Source organism: Aphelocoma coerulescens, chromosome 2 (genome assembly GCF_041296385.1).
Source record: "Aphelocoma coerulescens isolate FSJ_1873_10779 chromosome 2, UR_Acoe_1.0, whole genome shotgun sequence".
NCBI lineage: Eukaryota > Metazoa > Chordata > Aves > Passeriformes > Corvidae > Aphelocoma > Aphelocoma coerulescens.
The window spans coordinates 48,145,277-48,170,453 of NC_091015.1; the positions used below are offsets into that span (position 1 = coordinate 48,145,277).

Here is a 25,177-nt window from a genome sequence, read left to right on the forward strand (position 1 = left end):
TTTGTTGAAAGGTCAGCAAACATTTATTTCAACATAAATTATTTTTGACAAACACTTCAAATCAATACAGAGGTTGAAAAGGTCAGAAAAAGGAAGAAGAACTTTAAAAACACTGATCTTAAGAACATCATCCTTAATTCTCACTTATTTTAAAATAAAACCATAGTTTGAACTTTGCATTTTAGTTCTTTAATAGAAAATCTCTTGTATAATCCAGGCATAGCCTTCCTCACATTCTGACAAAGACTATCTAATTTGAACATTCACCCCATGCTTTATTAAGAGCACTGCAACATCTGACATCTCCTGGATAGTATTTTTATTATTATATTGTCTGAAAATAAATTTAAACACTGCATTAATGAAAAAAAATTATATACTTTTACATCAAATTTGGGAATAGTATTTAGAGCAAGTCAAGACAATAGCTTAAAAGGATTTCAACCTACATGCCTACCTTTTAAAAGATTTATTAAGCAAATCTGAATTAATAGCATTAAAAAGTATTTATAATGAATAACCTATTTTTTCATAGAAAAAAAATGATGTTCTTACTCAGTTTTAAGCCTCAATTTCATATCACAGGCCATGACAATTTTAGGTACATAATGAACATTTCTTTCAAAATGAGGTTATTTTCCCAGCAACTGTCAGGCTTCCAAATAGTTCTAGGTATTAAACACAGGTTTAATACTTAGACATCTAACAAGGAAATTTTGAAGCAATCTTTAACTTAATTTCAGCACTTCTGGATACTACACAAAATTAAACATTTTTAAAATGTCTAAATCTGTTTAAATTAATTTAAAATCATCACAAGCATCTGTTGTAATTGGAAAACAGAATTCAAACTATTTTTCCTAGTAGATTATAAAAACCCCAAAGAAACAGCAAGCCAATCCCAAAATTCCAAATTAAAACCAATTACAATTGCTTTGTGCTTCTATGATCATGTTTTGCTTCCTAAAAATTGTTTCCTTTTCACTGTAAAGTTAAGGAAAAGGGTACTTTATGGTTCAATCCCTTAATTTTGGTGTTTGTTTTCATAGCAAAGAGGTTTTCATTGTGATGTGTACCTATTCAATACACGTACAGTTTCAAGTTGGTTTAATGGAAGCAGTGAAACAGGAAATAAGCTGCCAGCAGGATGAAGAGGAATTGCCAACCAAATCTTCATGTTGCATCCATGGTGTAATGTCTTCAAGGAATCTAAAATACATTTCTGCAGTTCAGATTCTCAGAGGTCACTGAGTTTTATAATTATCTCCAAGCAATTTTCTCCATATCCTGTTAAGCTCTCTCTAAACAGCTGTGTGTGTTGCCATGCAGCTTCACCATCCCCTCCACTTAGAACTGCTTCCAACACAACTTCTGTTGCTCCAGAAAAATCTGAATAGGAGCAAAGATTTTTATCTATTGGAGGAAAAGATAAATAATTCAGTAAGCCACAGATCCAGACAGTATATAATATATAATGCACGTTAAAAAGGCTAAGCCGTAATGGATATTTAAGGATCTCACTTGCAGCTACTCAGGTTCATTTGCCACCAGACACAGAAGCTTCTATCCTTCCTAGTAAGACCCAAGTATATTGTATTCACTTTGTTCCTTCTTGCCCTGCTCTGTTGTAGGCAGGGCTGTGTATATTAATAAAACTGAGTTTTGTACCAGCTTTAATTAAATGCACACTATTTTCTTGACCTTGCTAAGAAACGCTGTTGGAAAAGTAAAGAATATTCATACTTTGTTTTTAGTTGTTTGCACAGTACTCTCTCCATATAAACTATTTATTTCCAGTTACACCTCTGCTGCATGATATAATTCATTATTTAAATTCCACACTTACCTCCTATCAGAGAAATTTCTGCTGTTGGAGAGCGAAGTCTCCACTGTATTCTTCCACTCTGAAACGTTTGACTGCTTGTCCTAACTGAAACGTTATCTATTTTTAGACCGACTGACTTGCACTCAAACTTCCAGCTGATGGAAGCAGAGGATGACCCTTCTTTTCGGGCTAAATAAACCTACATGGAAAGACGACACAACCGGCACGTCAAAAACTGAGATGACCAACACACACATCAAATTAATCCTTGTAACAAGGACATAAAAATCTTAAGATAACACACTTTCATTCTTTGTCAAGCCCCTCAACCTTTAAAACTGTAAGAAGTATAATTTCATATAAAAAACCTCTTACTTCATCCCTAAGTATATTCCACAGTTAGGTAATTGTACATGTTCAAAGCCCCTTGCTAGGGAACACTAAACTGTTTCAACATCCATAATAAATAAAGTTCAAGCCACAAAAACACCTAAGAATACTATTTTTTTTAAAGAAGAATAATTTGGGGTCTTTTTGAATGCCCAGAACACTTCAGTTGTTCAGTATTGCTGATGAAAAGCACGGTACAATCAGTAGATTCTTCAGCTGCGGCTGCACACGGCTTCTCCTAGGACTTGTTGTGTCTTGTCTTAAAGCAAATCATATGTGCCAGCTCTTTATAAATCCCATTTTAACATTATTTGAACTCTTACAACTTTGCAGAATTTCGTTTAGTCCCAATGCTGTTCTCAATTTCGCTGAACAGTAATGCTCACGTATTAACTTTCATTAAAGTTACTATGAACCCCCATAAGAATTTGGTAACAAGTGCCTGATGGGTCTTTCAAGTCCAACACCTATTATCAGCAAACCTAAATAACAGACACTACAGGTTAAAGAGTCCAAACTACCACGACCCTTTTGGAATCCTAAATAAATGAAAATTCTGTCAAGTCCACGCTTCTGATTAATGTCATACTGAGAGGACTTACTCAGCTCTTTATTTCTTGATCTTGAAAGAACAACCCAGAATAAAAAGACAATAAAACACAGTAGTTTGTTTTACTTAAGATCCCACCCTAATATAGAAATGTCATTGACAGACTATAAAACAGAGTTTTAGCATTACTATTTTCATGTTGAGGAAAGCTCAAAATCCCCAAAGGTGTGAGGTGTTACACTGAGGATCACCTATGAAAATGTTATGATTTAAGCTGTTTTCACATGAGTGCAATCTTAATGTTCAAGAAGGTGCCGACCTCTGCACATTCTTTTAAGTATCTCAGCTTGCTCTAGCTTTCCCTTGATCAGATCCTACTGAACTGCTGTATTTGAGCAAGGAAAGCAAAACACCCCATTACATACTACTTGATTGAAATGCAATAAACACAGTTTTGAATGCTAGAAAAGCCTCAAACATTAGTCTGCTTCATCTTTCATTACAATATCCAAGCATTTAATCAGAAAAAAATAATTTAAGTTTCCTTTTGTGTATTTTTGACTTTCCTCTAACTTTCAAACTTGGTTGTTTAGTTTCCAGTATTATTTGAAAAATGTCTGAAGAGGAAAAAACGTAACCAACCAACCAACCCATTCAAATTCTCTTCCACTGCAGCAATTCTTCTGGAAAACAAGCTTTTCACAAATCCATGGATTTCAGATCTACAGGATCTTACACTGTTATTATCACCTACTGTGGTCTGCCTGTTTGAATCCTGGATATCAGGTTATCTCTGGGTAATCTCATTGAATTTGTGGTTTGTACCTGTTTGCATTGTGTACCATAAACCCAAGTGGTTATTTTCTGTTACTCCTGGTCTAATACTTACAGATACATTTTCTGTGGCTTTTAGATTTAAATGCCTTTCCATTCATGACATAATAAATGTTAACCAAGTATTTCTGTAAAGGTTCCTTTGGCTTTTCAGTTCTTGGACAGCTGCTGATTCAAACTCCGAAGCTGCATCTTGCAGAGGTACTAGAGGAGTTACAAAAAGAACAGGCAAACCCCAACCAACCTTTCCCTCTGCTGCTGTCTCCCGTAATAGACAACCCCCAATGAAAAGTAATCTTAAATTCTTAGATTCTTACACACTTTCTGCAGGATGCAATTCCTGCAGAACTAACATGCCTTACCCACTAGCCTGTAGCCTGAGAGAGACCTGGAGGTGTAGCTCCTCAATGCCATCATCTCATCCTTTTGAGGTGCTACTGAATACAAAGGTAAAATCTTTTTGCCTGGTCTTATAGATCAGCCCCACCCTGTCTTATCTGAGTAGTAGAGCTGAGCAGAACTGTAATTTAGTTTCAGTGCAGGGACAGCATGTTTCTTGGAAAAGTGAGGATAATGGATCATTGAAGAATTGAAAACATAACATACTGTCAGATTTTCAGCAGATCCTAAGGAAGCAGAGAACATCTGTCCCTTACTCTGAGTTTTTGTTACTTCTCTTTTACTATTAGTGTACCCTGTTGTGACATCTTTTATACCATTCTCCCACTTCTTTCCTTAGTTCTCTCTTCTGTGCAGCATAACCTCTTCAAGTTACTCCCCCATTGCATTTTGCAAGTCAGTTATGTATAGACCCCGCAGAGAAAATCTCAAAAGGTAGTTACACTTAGCTCCATTTTCATCATTGGGAAGCTAGAAGAATGTTTGGTCAGAGACCCTTCAGACTAGTAGAATGGCAAGAGGAAAAAAGCAGTAACATGCTCTAGTCCCTGACAAGAATGTTCCACAGTTGGTTGCTCTTGTGGGAAAAGCTGTTTTGCTATTACATGACCCCTTCCCACTTCACAGGTACCAATTCTCTTCTTAGATTTAGAGCATATGACTCTCGTGTGGCTCAGTCCTGACACTTGTGAAGGATTCTGGGCAGGGTATACAATATTCTGGATAACTGACAGATTTTTTTCTTCTTGCTGATGGAATTGTATTATTTAGGATGACAATTTTTTCCTTTGGCTGCGTATCAAAGAGATATTATACACTATAAAGCTATTCTCAAAATCAACAAATATATTTTTTTATTTTGAGAGAAATACTGCTTTTCAATAAAACAGCATTTTCCCAAAAGCCTGAGAAGGAAGCCATTTCTTAAAATTTGGTGCTCCAGCAAGGATTTTACCTACCTGCAGAGGATTCGATCATCCTTTCTGAAAGACAAGTTAAATTTATTTCCAATTTCTTATATCATCTGGCAATCTTACTGAACCTTAACAACAGCATTTACTAACATCAACTAAATTCTATGGGCACCAAGAGAGATTTTGATTCCCAACACTGGTGATGGCTTTTTGTTCTACTGGAGTTATCATACTTTTACTGTACATTATAGGCTTTTAATAATTGCTATTCTTACCATTTTCCAATCTGTTTCAACCTTTCTCCAAATAGATTCTGCCTTCCAAACGCCTGCTTCCCAGCCACTTATTTTTTCATTGTTATTGGAAACCCGTGTATAACTATCGTCTATTACATTGTAGATGAGATGGAACAGTTTAGATGTCTTCTCCTTTTCAGAGGGAATAAAAAGGACTTCTTTTCTTTTCTGAAAAAGCCAAAAAATACAAGCACCTTCATTCCCCAATGCTGAAATTACCCCAAGACTATGTTACTTTTAAGCAGTATGTCATGGTTTTGCAATTCAGTTTTGCTGCCAAGTGAAAAAAAAATGTCCTTCTTGAGAGAGGTCATGGACAAAACCATTTCTGCAGAAGAGAAGTTTTAAACCAGTTTCCTATAGTACACCTGCACCTTTTCCAGAGGGGCACAGTACCTTTCCTTTTTAAATTTTCATATAATTACTTTCAGAGGTAATTTTTTTTAAATTTTAAAATCATTTAAGTAAAAAATTAGAGTTTCAAAAGAGAAAATTTATATGTTGAGTACATTGCTTGTACAATGAATAAGTAAATAGTTATTTTGAATAACAAATATTCTGTGACGACCATAACAGGTGCTTGTGTAGGCCAGCTTACAAATCAACTTCAAAAAACTTGAAGTACAAACTTTTTAACTTCTAGGTATTACTTTTTTTTTATAAAAAGTCATTATTCCTATGAGTTTCAGCAAAGTAGAAATTAAGTCCAAACTACAGAGAACTGCAATAAACTATTAGTTTCTCAAACCTAGACAATCCTAAGAAACTCATTAATTTCACTTAACTGTCTCTATTTAGGATAGACAAGTCAGACATTCCACATGATGGGATTGAAACAAAATTGAGGTCACATCTTTGCATCCTGACTCAAGCTAAATACGATTATGGTTCTGGGAAACTGTATCTACTGATGTGAAAATCAATCAAGCTTATTATTTAAGAGATTGCTTAATTTACACAATTCTAATTGCTCCCACATTGATTTATTAACAAAAATAGTTGGTCAAAACCTACTATTGATTAAAACCTGGAAGTAACTAATGATACAAGTACAAACATTTTTTACCGTTTTCCCAATTGTTTTCAACTGACTTAAACTTTCTAATTCCATCAAACTAACTAATTAAAATGAAAAAAAGTATTTTTAACTTTTAAGAACAAAACACATTTTATATCAAGGAGTCCAAAACATTATTAGAATCAATGGACCACCATTAATTCTCAAAAATTACTTGTGGACCTCTACTGAATTCACATCAAACTTTCACCTAACATTTTCGCAAGATTCACTTGTTTGAGCTGAATCTGGCTATGACCATGAAGTGTCATTGCTTTACAGCCCATAATCACAAAGCCTTAGTTAGCTCTCTAAGGTGGTCATCAGTGCTAAAGTTAAATACCTCTGGACCAATTTCACCTCTGGCTATTCGCCAAGCCATTGAGCCTGATGTCCTTCCACCATATTCTCCAGGTTTAGGTGTTTTAGGAGAAATAAACTCAACAAGCTCCACAATAGTCCTTTCCAGGAGCTCTCTTTTCCTGTTTTCTGACAAAGACTTTTGTCTCTGAAAAAAGACAATCAGGAAAAAAGAAAACATTCAGAAAAAATGGTATTTGTAATTCTGCTCTAGAGCGACACCAACAGGGAAAAATAGAATTGAAAAAGCAGATTAACATTCAAAGTCTAGACTGATTGTTAGAAACATTAATCTTATACCACAGAGACAAATATAAACCAGTCATAAGTGCACAGTTATGTGACAGCAGTGCTTTCTGTAGGAACTTGTAGGCACTATGTGGAATTCTCTTAAAATAATTTTTGTGCTTTGCTTTTAATACATTTACTTAGATGATAAAACACTTCCACATAACAGTTTTATAACTATGCATATATATACTGTACCATAGCTGTTCTCAATATTATTTAGAGGAAAGAAAAGGCAAGCATCATTTGTGGTCAAATTTTTCTTCTCTAACATGGAGTGATTTGATTGGCAACAGTCTTGGTTTTGTGAGTAAGCCCAAACAAAAGATTTTGTGATTTAAGCCCAAACAAAATTCTTTGGACGAGTTTTTTCACTGATTTGTCACAAACAAACTATGACATCTCTATTTTTGCAGATGTCAGAAAACTAAGAAAAACTTAGTTCCAGGAAAATTAGTGGAAAATAAAAGGAATTACACATTTTCTTTGCTTACATGAATAAAACTATGAGCATTTTTTTGGTGAACAACTTTAAAAAATTTTATTGAGATGCTGGTATTTTGTCTACATGATTTTCATGTCAAATATACAAATGTGGAATGTGAAGGCTTTTGGTTTTTTAACTGTGGATAAACTCACATGAGGCTGAAAAAATTAAGTTCAACATTGAGTATATAAGTTATTAGAAACATCATCTTTTTTTCTGCTTTGGTGATCATCCAAGGCATGCACATTCAGCCCACTGGGACCCGAAACTTGAGGTTAATAAGCCTCAATTATCTCAAAAACAGTTCTGACCCCAGCAAGTTTTGCTAATAGAAATCACAAAAGAAACATCTGAAGACTTTTTTTGTTCCAGTCAACAATGTGGAACTGGATAAAGGAAAAGAGATACAGAGAAATGATGAGAAACAGCTCCAGCTGAACAAATTCCAGATGCCAAATACCAGTTCTAACACAGCAAGGGAGGAAACACACCTCTACTTGTGTTGATGGATGATAACCAGTGGTTCCAGCAGTTTCCCATGAAACATCAGGCTTTCCTAACAGTTGCCCAGACACTTTAGATATAACCCTATGCAGCACTACTCATCTTGCTCCAGCTCCGAGGAAGTTTGACATGGTTTATCCTAAATTTACAATACCAATCCCCAACTTTCTTCAAGCACTTTCATCTAGGGAAAACCCAGTGTCAGTGATCATCACCACTGAAATCACAGATGCTATGCTGAGAACTGGATGCATGTGCTATGTAGTTTTTGTAACAATAGCTGAAAAAACCTGTTACAGAGCAGTGTTCCAACATGAAGACCTCAAAAAACAGAACTCTTCATGCACAATACAAGATACCAGTAAGTTCCTCAAGTATAAAGAGCCCAAGTATGCTAATTATGATCGTCTCCCACCACCCAGCAGACTCTTGCACAGTAATGCAGCAGGTCCGGCATGCCAAACACTCAGACTCTGCAGACATCAACACAGCCTGTGCTGGGAAAGCCTGTAACTTACATTTCCTACCAATGACATGGTAATCAGAAATGGATTGCAAAAACTCCAAGTGCCATGGCTCAAACTTCCTGCTTTGGTTTGGTTTTTTTTTTTTTTTTGGTTGGGTTGTTTGAGGGGGTTTTTTTGGGGTTTTTTTTTTTTAAGATATTACCCTCTAGGTACATTCTCAGGCCACACCTTTCTTTGGCAGACAAAGGTAGCACGAAGGAAGAGGGATGGTGAACTGCACCTTTAAAATCAGTTCTGAGTCGCATGCGAGTTGTGCTGTTGATGCTTCCTGAAGGACTCTTTACTTTCAGGAGACTGATAATCCATAGTTTAGGTAGACCCACTGCTGGGTGAGCAACAGATAAACTGAGGGCAGGAACTGAATTTCAAACCTTTGACAAGGAACACTGGTTCATCTCACATCAATCAGCATTAAATGCTTGCAATTCAACCTAAATTACTAGTTTTCCTTTTAAGAGTTGACTTGGCTATAGCCATTCACAAACACTACCAAAAAATTGGTGCCTGGAGCAAATAAAATAATTTCCTTCCCTGTTCCACCATCTAATCTCCAATGAAAGCAAAGAAGTTCAGGGTCCTCCCCCACTTTTTATAGGTATAACATACAATGGACTGGAATAGGGCACTGCCCATACAAAGAAGGTGAAGAAATCTGTAGTCAGAGTGTGCTATGGTACTACAGAATATTATCAGATGTTGGATAATCCAGAGGCTACACACCCATTTAGGAATGCTTGGCCCAGATAAAACACACAAAGTATTTTTGAGAGGTAAGATAAGTACTGAAGAGATTAAATTATTCTTGTCTGCTACCCATTTAACAGCAAGCCACTCAACATCCTTTGAACTGTTGTGTGGTCTCTGCTTGGCAACAGAACAGAAAGACATCCAGAGAAGTAATGGTCACAGCCTTTGCTCTTTATGCAGGAAAGACAAATAATGATCCCTCAGACTCCATTTTCATTAACACTGCAGTACAGGTGATAACGTATCCTGCATACTGTGCTTCTCTTCAGTTGTAACTTAGAAAAACTGAGCTTAAAAGACACTGTTGGAGCTCTGCATCAAACAGTACAAAGACTGTAATTCTTCCTACTGGGGAGCCAGTCTCTAGGAGATGATGGGGAAAGTGCGAGTTAGAAGAGGCCTCTGTAACAGTTACTGTCTGAACAGGTTACAATGAAGGAAAGCATAGTAGCTGGAGGCTTGTGACTGAATGGAGTAATGAAAACTTGCTCTAAGACATCTTCAAAGTTTCTGATCCTTTGCCTCCTTTTGCTTTGCTGCTCTGGTTACCCTTCTCAGTGCTCCACTCTGCTATGTGGCTCTAATTGTTCATTACTGCTAAAATGATTTCAAGCCCTGGTCTCAAACGTAAGTCCAGCTCAATTCTTCACAGTCTTAGTGTATGGCTATAATTCTCAAGACAGCATGCCTCAAAAAGGCATAATCTGTTTATAAAGCCATCAGCTGTATACTACCACTGGAACTAAAGGTTCCATGCAGGGGAATTAGCCCTGTAAAGAAGGGAGGACAAAATGGAAACCTCAAGGTGGTTCAAGGTTTTATGGTATTATAGTATATTGAATCAAATTCATGGTGTCCCAAGCACAGAGTGGAAAAAGCTTAGCAGAGAGGTTCAGCAATTATGACATGTAGGTGCAAATGGCTCCATGTGTTTTGGGGGTGTTAAGCATGAATAGTGTAAATAAATGTGGCTCTGAGTCAAAGCTCTGCTGATGGTATCAACGTCTTTTGAAAGTCTTGGAAACAGCCCATGAATCATTCCTCTCACTTCCTAGAGCTTGTAAGAAGTCACTGAAAGCAAATGAAACCTACGTTTCTTACAACTGTAAATGCTACTGTTTTCAAGTTACAGCAGCACTGATGTGGAAAATGTTCAGCCACCCTGAAGGAGTCCACATAGTTACTAAGTGTTGAGCTTTTGACGGGGTACCCTTCCTCTCAGACCAGGGTGAAAGAGCAGAGGAGGCTGCTGTTCTGCTAAATTTTTTATTTCATAGTCTCATAGCTTTCTTGAAGGCAGAGTCCGAAGGAGGTTACATGATAAAGCCAAGCAGCAACAGTAACAGCAGGCAAAATCAGCTTCTTCTATATGCTCCATATACTCTATACTCTATATACTATACACTCTACACTCTGTATTTTTTCCTACAGAAGTGTGGATTATAATTGTTAACTGACCAATAAGATTAACACACGATTCTAGTTTTTCTTTTCTTAACCTATCCTGGTCTAATTCTAACAGTCATAAGCCTTACACAAGTGTTACATAGGTATTACACAGATTTGCATACACAGTTTCTATCAGCTCTTATTGTTTATGTGAACACTCCATCTGAAAAATGTGAACAGTATAATTCTATCTATATTTTGTCTAAAGTAAAGAATTCTGTGAAAAGGTAACACTGCTGCAGCAACAACTATGTTTGAGGTCTCTGCTACAGCTTTTTAATGTTTAAGGCACTTAGCATATATTTCTACTAAAAGTTAAAAATCTGTATTTCTATTTCACTTTGGTGTGGCTTCATGTATCCCAGCTTGTCCAAAGGTTTTAATTTAACCCCTGTACTTTGGCTTCCCTCTGGGCCTGAGTCCAAAGGAGCCTTCACTCCAACAACTACGGAGTTGCAGTTTACCCCCAGCAAGTACAAGTCTGCTCCAAAGCCCATAAGAAAACTAATATATACACACACACCTGTGTATGTAAGAGATAATATCCCTCTTACATACCATTATTTCCCCTAAGTTCAGCACTGCAACTGACTCCTACGTATTCAGAGTAAAATGTGTAATTAACAGCATTTTTTACATCCACAGTGCATGGACATTCCTATGAGGTTACCAAATGCATTCCTTTGTTTGAGGACTTCACATTCTGCAGATGCTTGTGTTTCACTCTCAGAAACCCACTGAAGAAAAGCTACATACCGTTTTATTTAGTGCATTAATTGTCTCTCGCAGTGTAGCTTCACTGAGTGCTGTCCTTCTGGAGAGTACTTCTTCATGTTTACAGCTGTATCTCCAGGTGACATCAACAACCTCAAGCACAAGTGGAAGAAAATAAAGCAATCAAAAATTGCCATGTACCTTGCCTTATTTAAAGAGGCTAGCTAATCAAAGTATGCTTTTCTACAATAATTCTGGAAATCACACCAAAGTAGAATACACGGCACACTCGCCTCAGGGTAAGTTTGTTTATTATTAGCATCATTACACCTACCTCATCTTTGGAGAATGCAATTATGTAGGAGAGCTTCTTTCCCCAGCCAGTTTCATAGAGAAGAGGCTTATCACAGACATTTTCACAAGGATCACAGTGAAGCCATCTTTTCTGAGATGAAGAATATACTTCAGTCCACACATGATCTATGTAACAAAGGCCAAGAATAAACAATGAATTATAAAGATAGAGCCTCTATTCTAATCTTGCAGAATATTGTAACTTCTTCCAATTTGTTAAATGAAGGAACAGGTGAAAGAACATGTTTTCTGTTCATCTACATTTAGAAAGGTTACCAAAGCTTCCTCCTTCTTAGGACCACAGTCCCTTACATTCAGCTAAAGATTCTGGAGTCAGTCATCTGACCTTACTTGCAGAACTGTATTTCATCTCATCAGGCAAGACAGGAAATTGAATGTATATTGTCTTTGTTAGCTGACCTGTGTAATTGTATGCGCTGCCTGATGGCTAATATGATCTGAGAAACATAAAACACGTAACCTCCTTTTGCATAGGTTTGTATTAAGGTTACAATACTTCAGAATACTGATACCTGTATAGTCCCAGACATATCTTGCTTCAAACCCTACAGCTCTGCAGCACAGTGTAAAACAGTTGGCCCACTCGCCACAGCGTCCACGTCTGGTTTCTAGAAGTTTTTCAGGGTTGTTATACCTACAGGAGAAAAACAAAACACAACAAGAACAACTGAAAACATGTCACCTTTCAGAAATCTTTACATCGTGTTCTGATGATCTTAACAGACTTCAGTACTGATCAGTCCAGAGAAGATAATGGAAATAACTGCTGTACTGCACAAAATATGTCTGAACAGAATGCTACCTCAACTCACATGACTCCATCATATGCTTACAGCAGCACTGAAATGAATCTGTTTTTTAAGTTTTCAAAATTGATTCAGGCATCTTAAAATGTGACTTTAGTACGCTGGTGCTTTTAACAGTTACCAAAAGTATAAATAAATTGTATATTTGCTCTCCTGCTACAGATTCAGCAAAAGTTGTGCATTATACTGTGATTTGCTACAGAAGTTAAGTTTCCCCTGCAGTAACAAAACCCTACCTAAATATGGTTGCCAATATTAACATATTTTATTTAGAAGCTGTACTTCATCAAATTAACACTAAAAAACCCCAACCAAGCCAGACAAGTATTCAGAACAAGTCCACATAAGAGAAAGCACATACTGTTCTTAAAAATCTCTGATCTTGTAGAGAAATTGCAGGTTCATCCATCATTCTATCATGTTACTTAGAACAGCTTCTTTGCTTTCTGAACTAACAACTTCTCACCTGTTCACAAAATGCACAAATGCAAAGCTGTTTCTTGGAAAAAAAAAAAAAAAAAAAGACAGCAAATCTCCATATGCTCACCTTGGGAATCTATTACAGAGCTGACATTGGTTGCAGTAATGGTTTTCCACTCGACTGGCATCCCACCTTAGATCATCATCAGTAGGCAACAGGTAGTCACTTTTAGGCTCTGTCTGTCCACCACACCTGCTGCAAGGAAGACTATTTACCCAATGAAAAAAGGAAGTCTTAAACCAGTCCAAAAGCTCCAACAATAAGAAGTCCTCTTCATTCACATGTGCACCTGTAAAATTTACACAACGCACAGTTAGTTCAAATGGAAGAGTAATTTAGTTGAACTTGACAGTGCCTATGCAAATCAGCACCTCGGGGCCTTTATATATTTTTATGTACTTCTAAAATATAAAAATTGTATTACAAAGCTTCATATATTACTTAAACATACAAAAAAGAAAATCTAAATTGTCAGGGCTGAGTAAGTTCAAACATAAGAACAAAAAACTGCAGTCCTAAATACTACAGCTAGAATGTGAATAAGAAATTGCTCAGAAAAACAAGTCAGATTTACATTTAAGCCTGGTGAAGTTCCTCATGCTTTTCATGCTCTTCCAGGACTTTGGAAGAGAGAGTTAATTCTTTCTCTGCCCTGAAACATTATTTTCCTATCTTAGCTATTAAACTAGGAATAACAATTGCTTTGATTTCAAAATCCCAAAGAACCAGACACTGGCAGCAGTCTAAACGACCAGGTGTACAGACTTTCTAAAAACACAGCTTAATTATTGTAGAACACATGTATACACCATGCAAGCAAATTGAGTTCGTTCTAATTTCAGCAAATAAACACCTTTCTCAGCTCATCCAACATAGACATGGGAGGTCTTTAATTTTCTACTCTAGGTGATTTCACCACATCAGACTCTTTTTCCTATTCACAACAGGTGTTAGAATCTACTCACACACTGTCACTGTTCTAACACCTGGAAACAGCCCCATTTTACCTAAATAACAAACCTAAAAGTCCAGTTTTTCAAGAGAGACCCACCCCTTTAAACTCATTAGAATCCTTAAATGTACATCCTGTTCCAATGCCCAGAGAGATACTCTTCCTTCTCAGATACATAAACGTTCAAGTAATTCTTCCTATTAACTTCATCATCTAGGCCACACTGCAATCATAGCTATTACTGCCTGGTTATTTCTATGCACTACAGCTTTATTATACTCACAGTGCAGACAGGTTTGACTAATGAATATTAACATACAAAATAAATTTGTAAAAATGCTGCTTAAAGGAAATTGAAAGCAGCTGCACTAAATTTATGCACTAGCTCCTTTTTCAGGATGATGAAAAAAGACTAACGTGAGTGTTTAAGCTCAATTCACATCTTGCTCTGAAGCTGTAGCCATCTTTGGTACAAAAGACTCTGTAGGAACACTGACACTATTAAACACACATTGCCAAGATCATGAAGTGCATGGGAAGAGATCATCTGGTAATCAAAGAAAGAACACCTGACTTCTAATTATAGTAAAATTTTTGTTTTTACTCATGTATGTGAAAAACCTTTGTGCTCACTCAGAGAAGGGCTTACTGCTTACAAAATGGATATGCTTGTATATTCAAACTTTTTGCTAAAAGCTAAATGAGAAGATTTCAAGCACAAGCCATACTCTCTTTTCCTGGATAACAACATTCAAACTAGAACCCATCTGTGAAAATATGACTGCTATGATATAAACATTCTTCTCTTGATTTGCAAAATATATCCTTTATTAAACCATTACATGGAAAAACGATAAATGTGATTTATTTGAGCAGAAAACATTTGGCTGTAATACACAGCTATTTTTGACTTTTCAGTCCGTCTTTCTAATGAAATGTGGTAAAGTGAAATAGTAAAATCAAAGCTCTACTTCTGATCAAATGACTATTATCTTCCTAGTATAGTCTTTATGAGCCAAAAATGCTTATTATGTGTTGCAAGGCCTATCCTAAAAACAAGTGTCCCCTAGCACTAAGTATTTATTCCCACAGGTGGCATTCTTAATGCAGCAGGACAGAAACCAAAGAAGCTGAAAAGCCAATTACCCAAACATCTCATACACAATCCATTCCAAAACAAATGTTTCTATAAAGTTCTTGAAAAATGCTTTCAAGCTGTCACAATCTGAAACAGCAGAATTCCATCCCTTCCCCTTGATTTGTATCTAAACTAAGGTCTGGAAGCCATTTTGACTAGATCAGCCAGATGGTTTGGGAAGAAGCACCCGGAATCCTACCCTCCCCCCTTCCTTCCCCTTTTTAAACAATGTGCACAGTCATATTAGAACAGAGTCTAAGAGCTAGGCTTGTTCTTTATTTTTTCCCTTATAAAGAAATTTAATAGTTGTAATTTATTACTGCTAAGTCTCTTTTCCCCATCGTACTCTCCCATGCTGCTGAATGAGAATGCTCTGTATTTGTTCACGTGGTTTCTTACTTCCCAGTACAGTTTTACAAAAGAAGGAAAATTACTAAGAAAATCCATTGCCAAAAAGTTCCTTCATGCCAAAGGCACAATTACATGCTACCATGTGGCTGTATGAGACACCACAAAGTAATTTATAAAAAAAAACACGTGAAGAGATCATTTTAGGTTTGCAAACCAACAGCACTTCTATAAAGTTAGCAGAATTGCTTGAAACAGTCTTCTATTAAAGATTCACAGTGAAAAGGATTTTTCTATTTAAATATGGTCTTGGAATGGTATTTTTTTTAATATTTATCCTATAGAAGTAACATTTCACTGTATTACTGAAACAAATCTAAAACCACCACCTGAAAATAGAAGTATGTCATTTTGACTGTCAAAAACTTCATATATTCAAAATAAATTTGCATTTATGAAGCAAACATAAATTTCAGACACCGATGCCACAAGTATTTACATCTACATTTCATATCTAGCTCCATGAGGATGGCATGCGAATAACCCTACTCACTTAAGCATTAGCAAAGAAAGTGGTCATTTGTTTGTATAAGGTTGCATCTTGGAAGGATCTCATTCGAAATCTCACCAGTATCTTTAAAAAGGAGAAGCAGTACTTCAAAATTTTATTCTGAATTTAGAACTGTAGTACGTGCAGGAAAACTGCACTCTGAGAATTTCAAAACAATGACTACTTAAACCAGAATCTCCCCTCCTCTTGTTGGAGCTATTTCACTCGAGATTCAAGGAATGCAACATTTGTTTCCCCGGCACTGCTTTCTACTAATTCAGAAATTAGGAGTCCAAAATTTCTACATAAAAGCAGTAGAAGATGGATGACAAAAACAAAAATAAGAGGAGAGAGCAGTAAATCAGGAAGAAGGCAATTCCAATTTAGAAACAGCTTTTGGAACCTGCAGGCATATGACCAAATACACACAGCCAATGTATAGTACGTTTGAAAGAACATTTCTACTTTCATATACACTTTAACTTGGCAGTATTACCTTTGTCCAGTCTTGTAGCTTGTGCTAGCTTTTTCTGAGCCTTGCTTTTCAATTCCTGGAGGGGAATTGCAGCTAATGCTTTCTGCTGAATAGAAGGATTCTCATACATCAATACAAGATCCTCAAATTTTGTTTGAAGTGTTTTCAAGATATTTGCAGCCTGCAAAAGGATTTTCAGTCACAAGATGATTCATGAACTTTCAGGCAGAATAACCAAGGTCTCCTATTTTAGTTTAAGTCAGTCAAAATTCTATGCTCATATTTACATTATATATTTATTTACAGGTAAAATGTTTACTTGCAAAGATATTAACAAAAATTGAAGACACCACCACTCAAACTGTAAAGCCAGTCTTGTCATTTCTGAGCATTCCGAATGGTGTCCTAAGTGTACTAACTCAGGGAGAAAACTGGTTTTAAAGACACCACTGATGGGAAAGTTTTTGGACTTATTTCTCTCCCCCCCTACCTCATCCCCTCATCTTTTTTTTGGACACCTTTTATTCAAAATCCAAAAAAATACATGTAATCACTTTCATTTTCTGGACACTACTACACTGGTTTGTAGAACTATATTACTGATGAATTCTGCTTATTACTTTTTATTCATGAATGCTGTCTGTTTCTACTTCCTTCTTTCATAGATCAACTCTGATACAGATTTGAATAGACAGCCCAGTGACCATACACTGAACAATCTGTTTCAGGAGCAACTGGATGTAAGAACTAGGTTTCTTCAGTCAGTTATCCTAAGTGTCACCTAGCGGCACGTTGCACCCAATAAGGTACACGCATAGATACTAAAACTAACAGGTGAAGTTTAATTAAGTTGGTAACAGAGCAAACTATTTATTCCCATTTAAGAAAGAACAAAAGAGGAAGAAAAATGGGATTTTGAAAGTAAGAGTCTGGCATATTTTTGGAGGAAGCCTGTGGCACTGCTAAATTACCTTTTCTCTATTGCTGCATCATGTTTCAGCCTTTAGCCTTGTTAACGACCATCTTAATTTAATGAAAAAGGCAACACTTCCCTGAGAGGCTGGCAGCAAATGCAATATAATACACACAGGTGTGAGAACCCTTCAGAAGATAACTTCTTTTAAAGAAGTACTTAAATTACAAGTGATTGTTTTGATGCTGTGCAGTATTGCAGGATCAGTCCTTAATTTCCATAACTGATAACCCAGAACAGAGCTGGTTTTGCTCTTCCTGGAGCTCATCAGCTGTAGGTAACTGGTTTAACATCACAAAGTCATGTGTGTCCAGATTCACTTTAATGCAAGTTGAAAGAAATAAATAAGGGACATTAGAGACGGCCAAAGGCTTAAAGACCTTCATGTTCTGTCAGTTTCCTGAAAAGGTGCGCAGGGATATTGCTCAGCACAGCAGGAAGTCACCCGGATTCTTTGACAATTCAGGTTTCTGAGGCAAACACCATCAGCGTTAGAGTAGTGCTTAACTGGCTTCATGAAAGCCACTTTATGGAGTGTTACACAAACATTTAGTCTTAGAGGTGTGGTGAACCTCACTGCAGTTCTAGGTTTGGATACACCTTTCCTTCTGTAATCACTATGCCATTCAGGAAGGGATCACAATCCATCCACCAGAATTAACAACTAGCCAGAACTCTCCTTTCCCCAAAGTCTCAAGAATATTCTATGACAAGAAATGCAGAAGAAATCAATGAGGCAAATTAATGATGGGCTAGGTCCCTAGAACTGTGCATTTAGGAATATTCCTGCTCTTTCAAGTAAGTAATTTTTCCTTGCACTTACCAGGCCTCCCATGAATGACAGGTGAAACACACAGGCAAGAAAAAATGTTTGCAATACAGAAACAACTCTGTATCTCTCTGACATCTGTCAGCAGCACATACAACAATAATACAACTATAACTCTGCAGCGTACTCACTGAAAAACAAACTCCCCACTGCTATGCAAGCAATATGGCCAAGTCACTGCCAGACTTCCTTCCAACCAATTCAGACTATACAGACCAAATTCAATGGCTCAGAGACCTATCAGTATAGTTCCCTGCAAAGATCAGCTAAATACAGAATTCTAATCGAGCGCAAACATTGCATTACCAATGTCTCTAAATAGTAATAAGCTTGGTTCCACCACCCAGGCATGGAAGCATGGAAAATTAATAGTTTCAGAGAAATGGATTCACAACTCTGATGGCTACTGTAGGTTGGGGCAGAATAACTAGAAATTAAAAGGATTAACCTCAGAATATATTCTGTCAACTTGAAATCTGTAACATTTTTGTCATCACAAGATCAACTCTTAAAGCTTCCTGTACTAAGCCACACAGCAGCAGCAAGTCACTCTACAGGTTCATAATCACTTCCACCACAGTTGCCAAAGTGGCTGAAACGGTAAAAATCTAGAAGCAGGCCAAAAAAACCAACCCAGAAACCCCCAAACAAAGTAAAATGAATCCAGTCAGTATATTTTAGAGGCAACAACTGCCACGCTAACATAATTAGATTAAACATCTCAACACAACATGCCTGCAACAGTACCTTTCCCAAAGGACGCTTTGGGTGATGATGGGTCATTTAGTGCTCTCTATCCCCAAAAGCCATCACTTCAAACAATGCTTTGCCATTTCTCATTCGCTGACTTGGGCAGGCATTGGGAAGAAACACTACATCATAATTCATATCCAACAATATACTGATAATATAATTTAAAGCAGGCAAACTGTGTTTAAGGATGCACAGGAAGTGAGCTTTTGGAAGGACTCATCTTACACCAACTTTGAGACCAAAGCAACATTGGTTCCAGGAAGAAAAACTCTCCAGAAAGTTAAACCAAAACGTCCTTAAAAGCTTCTATCAAAAGGCATAATTTAATTTTTCAAAGCTATATGAGGTGCTGAGTCTTCTCCCATCAGGCCAGTTAACATCAGATGAAAGGACTCTGCTCTGTCTTGATCAGGAACTTCACCTCAACCTCTTAGACAAAGGAAACTCAGCCTAAATAAGTATAAATTTGACCTTATCTGGCTAAATTCCTGTTTTTAATGACAGGCACATGTGAAAAAAGAAAGCCCTCCTCACAGGCTACACACAGAGGTCATAATGCATGAACCAAGACACCAACAATTATAAACATTACAGTTATGCTCCCATGCTTCTGCTGGCTCTCAAAAGCCAAATATAACCCTAGTCTTAGCTTCCCACTCTTCCCCTTTTTCCCCATCTTGCTGTTCCCTTTCAATACTTATCAGCTTTTTTTCATGACACCCTGATCAACAGAAATTTATGGACATCGTCAACAAAATCTCTTGCTAATATTCCGTTTCTGGCATGTTTCATGCTTAAGTTGCATGTAAACTGAAGAAAACACTCAAAAACCTTCAGAAACCACTGGGGGGGGGAGAAGTCTAGTCCAACCTTCTTAAAGCAAGATTAGCTATGAGGTCAGACCAAGCTGCTCTAGGCTCAACCATGTGCTTATTTAGTGACTACTCAGTTTCTCTGAGCAACCTGTCCTAAAAGTTAACTCTTCTCCAATCTTATATGCAAGACTAATAATGAGTCTATGAAGTTTTCAGGTTATAATTACCATTTCAAGAGATTGCATGAGTGACGTTTCTGGTTGCTGACGGGCAGGGGAAAGAACAGAGTCAACAGGTCTTGAAGGCCGTGGTGCAGCTGTCTGAGTGCTGCTGACAGTTTCAGAGGATCCTGATCTGTGGATTTGGTTTGACTCATTCAGTCTGCTACTCCTCTCTCCAGCAATTAAGTCTCTGATTTTACGTAGTTGCTCAATCGAAGCTTCCTTAGGGAAAACCAGGTGAGTTTCTCCCTAAAATTTAGACAAATGAATTCAGCAGTTAATGCAGGTCTAAGCTAGTCAATGATCTGTAGCTATAGCTAGCAGTTTATGCAAGTTAGCATGCTAAGGCTTGGCAGGATTCAGCTTTTTAGATTCGATCCATTATGGTAGAAGCTTGAAGCCTCTCACAGCTTCAGAAGCCTACCAGATCAAGAACCTATAGACAATCTAGAGAAAGAGGGCTCATAACAACATACTTTTGTTAGTAACTTATTTTGCAGAGCCATTCATGGACTGTGTAGTTATGGTTTGGCACAGAAAGCAGCAACAACAGAAATGAACAATTACTGCTCAGTTCTCACAGCACAGCAGCAAAATCGGCAACACAGGAAGACATCCAGTGTTGAGGGAAGAAGCCCCTAGAATGGCCTCTGCTGGAAATTCTCTTACATACTGGTATCTTTTAGGTCTAAATTTTAAGTTTTCCGATAGGAAATATTACTCTTATTAAAACCGGTACCTGGGTTGATTTCTGGGTTTTATTTTTGACTGTAATATGATTACTGGTAACATAACAAGAGATCAGTAATTATGACAGAATCAAATATCTGTGCACTTAACATAAAGAAATAGGTTACTAAAAACATGAATATCCTGAAGCATTCATCCTTTAACAGTTTCAGTTTCTACCACTGCAGCACATCTATTTATTAAGCTGATTTGTTTACCTACAGTTACTTCAGGTCACATATCACTGCAGATGCAGACTTCGTGTTAACACTTAAAATCACCACAAAACTAAACGGAATGTATCAATCCATTAGCAAGCAGAAACAAGAGAAGGAACAGTATTAGCCATGCAGTTGAGGAGAAGTTTGTGATCTCTGGCTTTGCCTGACAAATAACCATAAGACTGAGCCAACACACTCTCAGAGACCCGCCTAAGTACTTCTCTAGCTACACTGCCCACCTTTTGGCTTAAATACACCATTAAAAGTCTCCTGAGCACCAGCATTAGAGTAAATCCACAGACCGTTTCCCCCTCTGCAGTCACCACCTCTTCCAGCATACTGTTAATTTAAAAATTACAGTAATTAACTTTAGCCAAAGGGAAGGTAGAGGTCTCATGACAGCTGGACCTAAGTAACATAATGTACATACACACACAAAAGTGTGGCATCAAACAGAAAACTGAAAGCAAATCAAGAGCAAGAGCTTTGCATGGTTAAACAACAGCTGGGTTTTCAACCCAGCTTTCCAGTAATTACAAAATCTGCTTCTAGTTTAACAAGCTTTGGCAGTTTAAGTTCCACCAAGACAGAGACCACTTGAGAACACAAAGCAATCTTTGAAATACATCTCTCGGACTGCAACAGAGTCAAGACTCACTCAACACTATTTCAGGATACCATTTCATAACTTTTAAAAATGGGTTTTGAAGGACTCACCCTCCTACTACTACTTGAACAGTCAGTCTATTGCCCTTCACTGCTGTCATGACAACACCAGTACTTGTGCAGCTGCACTCTGAATTGGCTGAAAAACATTTCTGGTTTTGTTCTGGAAGATTGAATTTTAATCAGATCAGTTTTCTGTATCTAAATCACTATAGGGCCCTACTGATAGCAGGAAAAAGAAGAAGAGTAGGGCTTTAATTTTTTTTTTCTCTCTTTCAAATGGCAGTTTCAACACTCATTTATAATGTCTGATGTTCACCTAACAGCGAATTGCTACAAAGAGAAGGGGTTTTCACCCTGCTTCCCACCACTGCCTTTGTGCCAGCATGGATATGTATCCAGCCACTCAGGAAACCAGCAGTGTGCCTGAGCACCAGAAAAAAATCTTGTTATGAATTAGGGTAGCTCTAGCTCCACCATTTTTCTGAAGCAGCCACATCTAAATTTTCTGCTGGTTAGCTACAGATATTTGCAGACAAGGAATGAAAGAAAATACCAACTGCCCTAAAATCTACTGCCTTATAAAACCTAAAATTTTACATTTTACTGTGTAAATTGATGAAGACACCAGAAGTTACTAAATTATACTCACCTCTTGAAACCCCATCTCAAATAGACATTCAACTGCTCCCCTCACAGGTAACAGCCTTGTGGAAAATGCTGGATTTCCAATCCGAATTAATCTGTATTTTTCTTCATATGGATTCCTGAAGAAATTGAAAGTTGTAATTATGTTTGCAAATTAAGTAAACACTTAAAAGCTGGGTAACTACACTATGAATGGGTTTTTTTTAAGTTTAGTTTCATTTACATCTGTTAGATGAAACCTACATAAAACTTTAACTTAATAAACGTCCTTTTGTATTTAACTGGAAGAGTTACCAACTGGTGCTAAATTTTAGCTTGCAACCTATGTTCATGAATTCATGTTTTGTGGTCCTACCCAGCAGGGCTAAATCTGTAGAGACACTCAGAGACAACTTTGCATCCTGGTGCATTCTAATTGAACCCCTCAGCTTGATGCTCGATGGCTTTAGTCCCGCCATGGAAGCTGTGCTGAACTGCCTGGTACATGAGTGAAACGACTGGAGTCTCTGCGCTACCTCTCAGTTCCCCTTTCCTCTTTCAACACTTTTAAAAGCCTTCATCTCTTGCCTCTTTCTTTAAAAGGAGTCAGCCCAGGACTCGCCATTCTCTGTCACGCAGCAGCTTCTACAAGAGGTTGACAAGCCAGATATAGACAGGGAGGTGCAGCCCATACAGTACCCTGAGCTACTGGAAGACATCAAGGTCAATCACACGTACTGGTGCGTATGTGCACCCTACAGAGCCACCTCGCAGAAATTCAGCTATAATTATCTCCTGGTACCGACCTCGCGAAGTCAGAAGCAAAGCGCAAGGGAAAAACAGAGTAAGAAAAAATGAAGTTAAAATGAAGTAAAAATTAAGTTAAAGTGAAGTTTAAACTAAGTCAAATTACTTGCGATGCATCCACTTGTTTTTAGGTAGCTGAATACCCACCTAAGGTGGAGAATCAGGAACAACGCATGATTCTGTGGTTAATATACAAACTCCAAAACTTACATAGCCAACCAGCAAGAAATAGAAATAGAAATCCAGAACACTACACTCTAGATAAGCAACACTGATTTCAAAATAACGACAAAAACACGCGAGACGCTTCTGAACTCCAGTATTATACAACAGAACCGAAGGCGCCGCGCGGAGCGAGGGAGCGGCCGGCGGGACCGGGCGGCGCCGCCCGCGGACCGAAGACGGCGACCCCGCTCACCGGAGGATGTTGTCCGCGTAGGTGAGAAGCAGCCGCGAGGCCTCCAGGAAGATCTCTCGCCTGTTCTGGCACAGCTCGCTCACGGCGGGGGAGCCCACCGACGACGAGAGCCCCAGGGCAGCCGCCATCGCCGCTCGCTCCCCGCGCCCTCAGCCACGCCGCGCCACCGTCCCGGCGCTGCGCCACGCGCACGCGCGGTAGAGCTCCGAGGTCACCGCCCTCAGCTGGGCAGGGCCGCCCGCCCCCGCACGCATGCGCAATAGGAGGGGTGAGGTCACCGCCCGCAGCCCCCGCGCCCACAGACGGCGCATGGGGGGGGGGGCCTTAAAGGGCCCGAGCGGGTTTAATTCCTTACCCCGCAGCCCCTGGGCAGCGGGACCTGCCGGTCACACGGGGCTCTCGGTGTCCCAAAGTAGGTTCTTTCTCCCGGTGTGCAAGGGGCCAATCCACGCGCAGAGTCGAGGTATTTGATTTATTTACAAATCTGTGCAGAAAGGGGTGCACAAGGCCAGCAGGATGACTACCAAAATTTTTCACTACTTATATATTTTAGCAAACAAAGGTATCAATGTTCCTTGGCTACAAGTTATACAGTTCTCTTATTAATTAGCATTCTATCTTCTACTGGTTAAATGATTCCCTTACTTCTTAGCTGATTAGTCCACATGCTCATTTTTTCTCGAGTCGATGGTTGCAAGCTCCCCCTGCCAGGATTACCTTTTACCCAGTCAGAGCTGATTCCAACACAGATGCTGAGCTGCCTTTGCTAGTTTCTTCCTTATCTTCGGAATTCTGCAAAACGTCCTTGTGTCCAATAAATTCTGCATTCTTTGTGCCCACTGTCAGTGGTACATCCTTCTTCCCAAGCTTTGTAAACCTCCCTTGAGGTCTGAGATCATTGAAACAATGTGGAGCCCTAACAAAGCAATTCTGTCAACAAGCAATTTGCCTTTCTAACACCTGGACATTACTTAGAGCTTGATTAACCTTTCTGGTTGATTTGGCTTGAAAGTATACAAAGATCAAATATCAAAGAATGTAATTTCTTAAGAAAATGTTTACCTATTCCGTATTTTGCAACATCGGGAGCCCCATGGCAGGCAGTAACATCATCGAGGATATAAATCCCCTTTTGTAATGCCCTGGTTTGACAGTACTGAGGGTGCCACACCTTCAGGTTCAGCTGGGTTGCCTGAGTAGGAATGTCACCGCAGTGACTTGCCCCTGCTGCAACACCTGCCTGGCAATACCCGAAGTCTGTCCCAGGGAAGCAAAAAAACCCTGGTCTTCTTCTTCTAGACATCTGGTTTGTGCTACTAGTGAAAGAACTGTGGTGAAGAACCTTGGACACAAAGGCCTGTGGAGATTTGCTTTATTAGGAATGAAGATTTAAGGCGTTCCAGGCAAGAGAGGTCTTTAAAATTCAAGCTGCCTTCTGATTTCGTAGCTGGTATTACCCTATGGCTCTGCTGCCTGCTTCTGACAGGTCACAGCTCAGCTTCTATGACTTTTTAAAACGGTGGTACATATCCCTCACAAAAGCTGAGATTGAACACAGGACAATTCACTTTTGCTGAGATTACATTTATTATTCCTACTAGCATAGTTAAAAAGTTACTATTTCAGCCCTCGGGGTGATGGAACTGATACCA

At 38.3% G+C, this 25,177-nt stretch overlaps 1 protein-coding gene across 1 annotated transcript; it reads right to left on the reverse strand.

Moving 5' to 3' along the window:
- Positions 1-23,723, reverse strand: NGLY1 (N-glycanase 1). The gene is made up of 12 exons (XM_069007327.1): positions 23,526-23,723; positions 22,326-22,440; positions 20,064-20,306; positions 16,488-16,647; positions 13,070-13,292; positions 12,229-12,350; positions 11,676-11,821; positions 11,384-11,494; positions 6,609-6,773; positions 5,188-5,376; positions 1,847-2,024; positions 1-1,413 (listed from the first exon to the last, which is right to left on the reverse strand). Exons 1-12 carry the CDS (start codon positions 23,651-23,653, stop codon positions 1,238-1,240), a joined length of 1,956 nt encoding a protein of 651 aa, XP_068863428.1. The 5' UTR covers positions 23,654-23,723; the 3' UTR covers positions 1-1,237.
- Between the last annotated feature and the right edge of the window lie 1,454 nt (positions 23,724-25,177).

Excerpts from the sequence above, each read along its gene's own strand:
- NGLY1 (XM_069007327.1), bottom strand. The coding sequence starts at position 23,653 with ATGGCGGCTGCCCTGGGGCTCTCGTCGTCGGTGGGCTCCCCCGCCGTG. Across the intron at positions 6,774-11,383 it reads TTAATGCACTAAATAAAACG|AGACAAAAGTCTTTGTCAGA; the intron begins GTATGTAGCTTT and ends GTCTTTTTTCAG. Across the intron at positions 5,377-6,608 it reads GAGGTGAAATTGGTCCAGAG|AAAAGAAAAGAAGTCCTTTT; the intron begins GTATTTAACTTT and ends TGGCTTTTTCAG.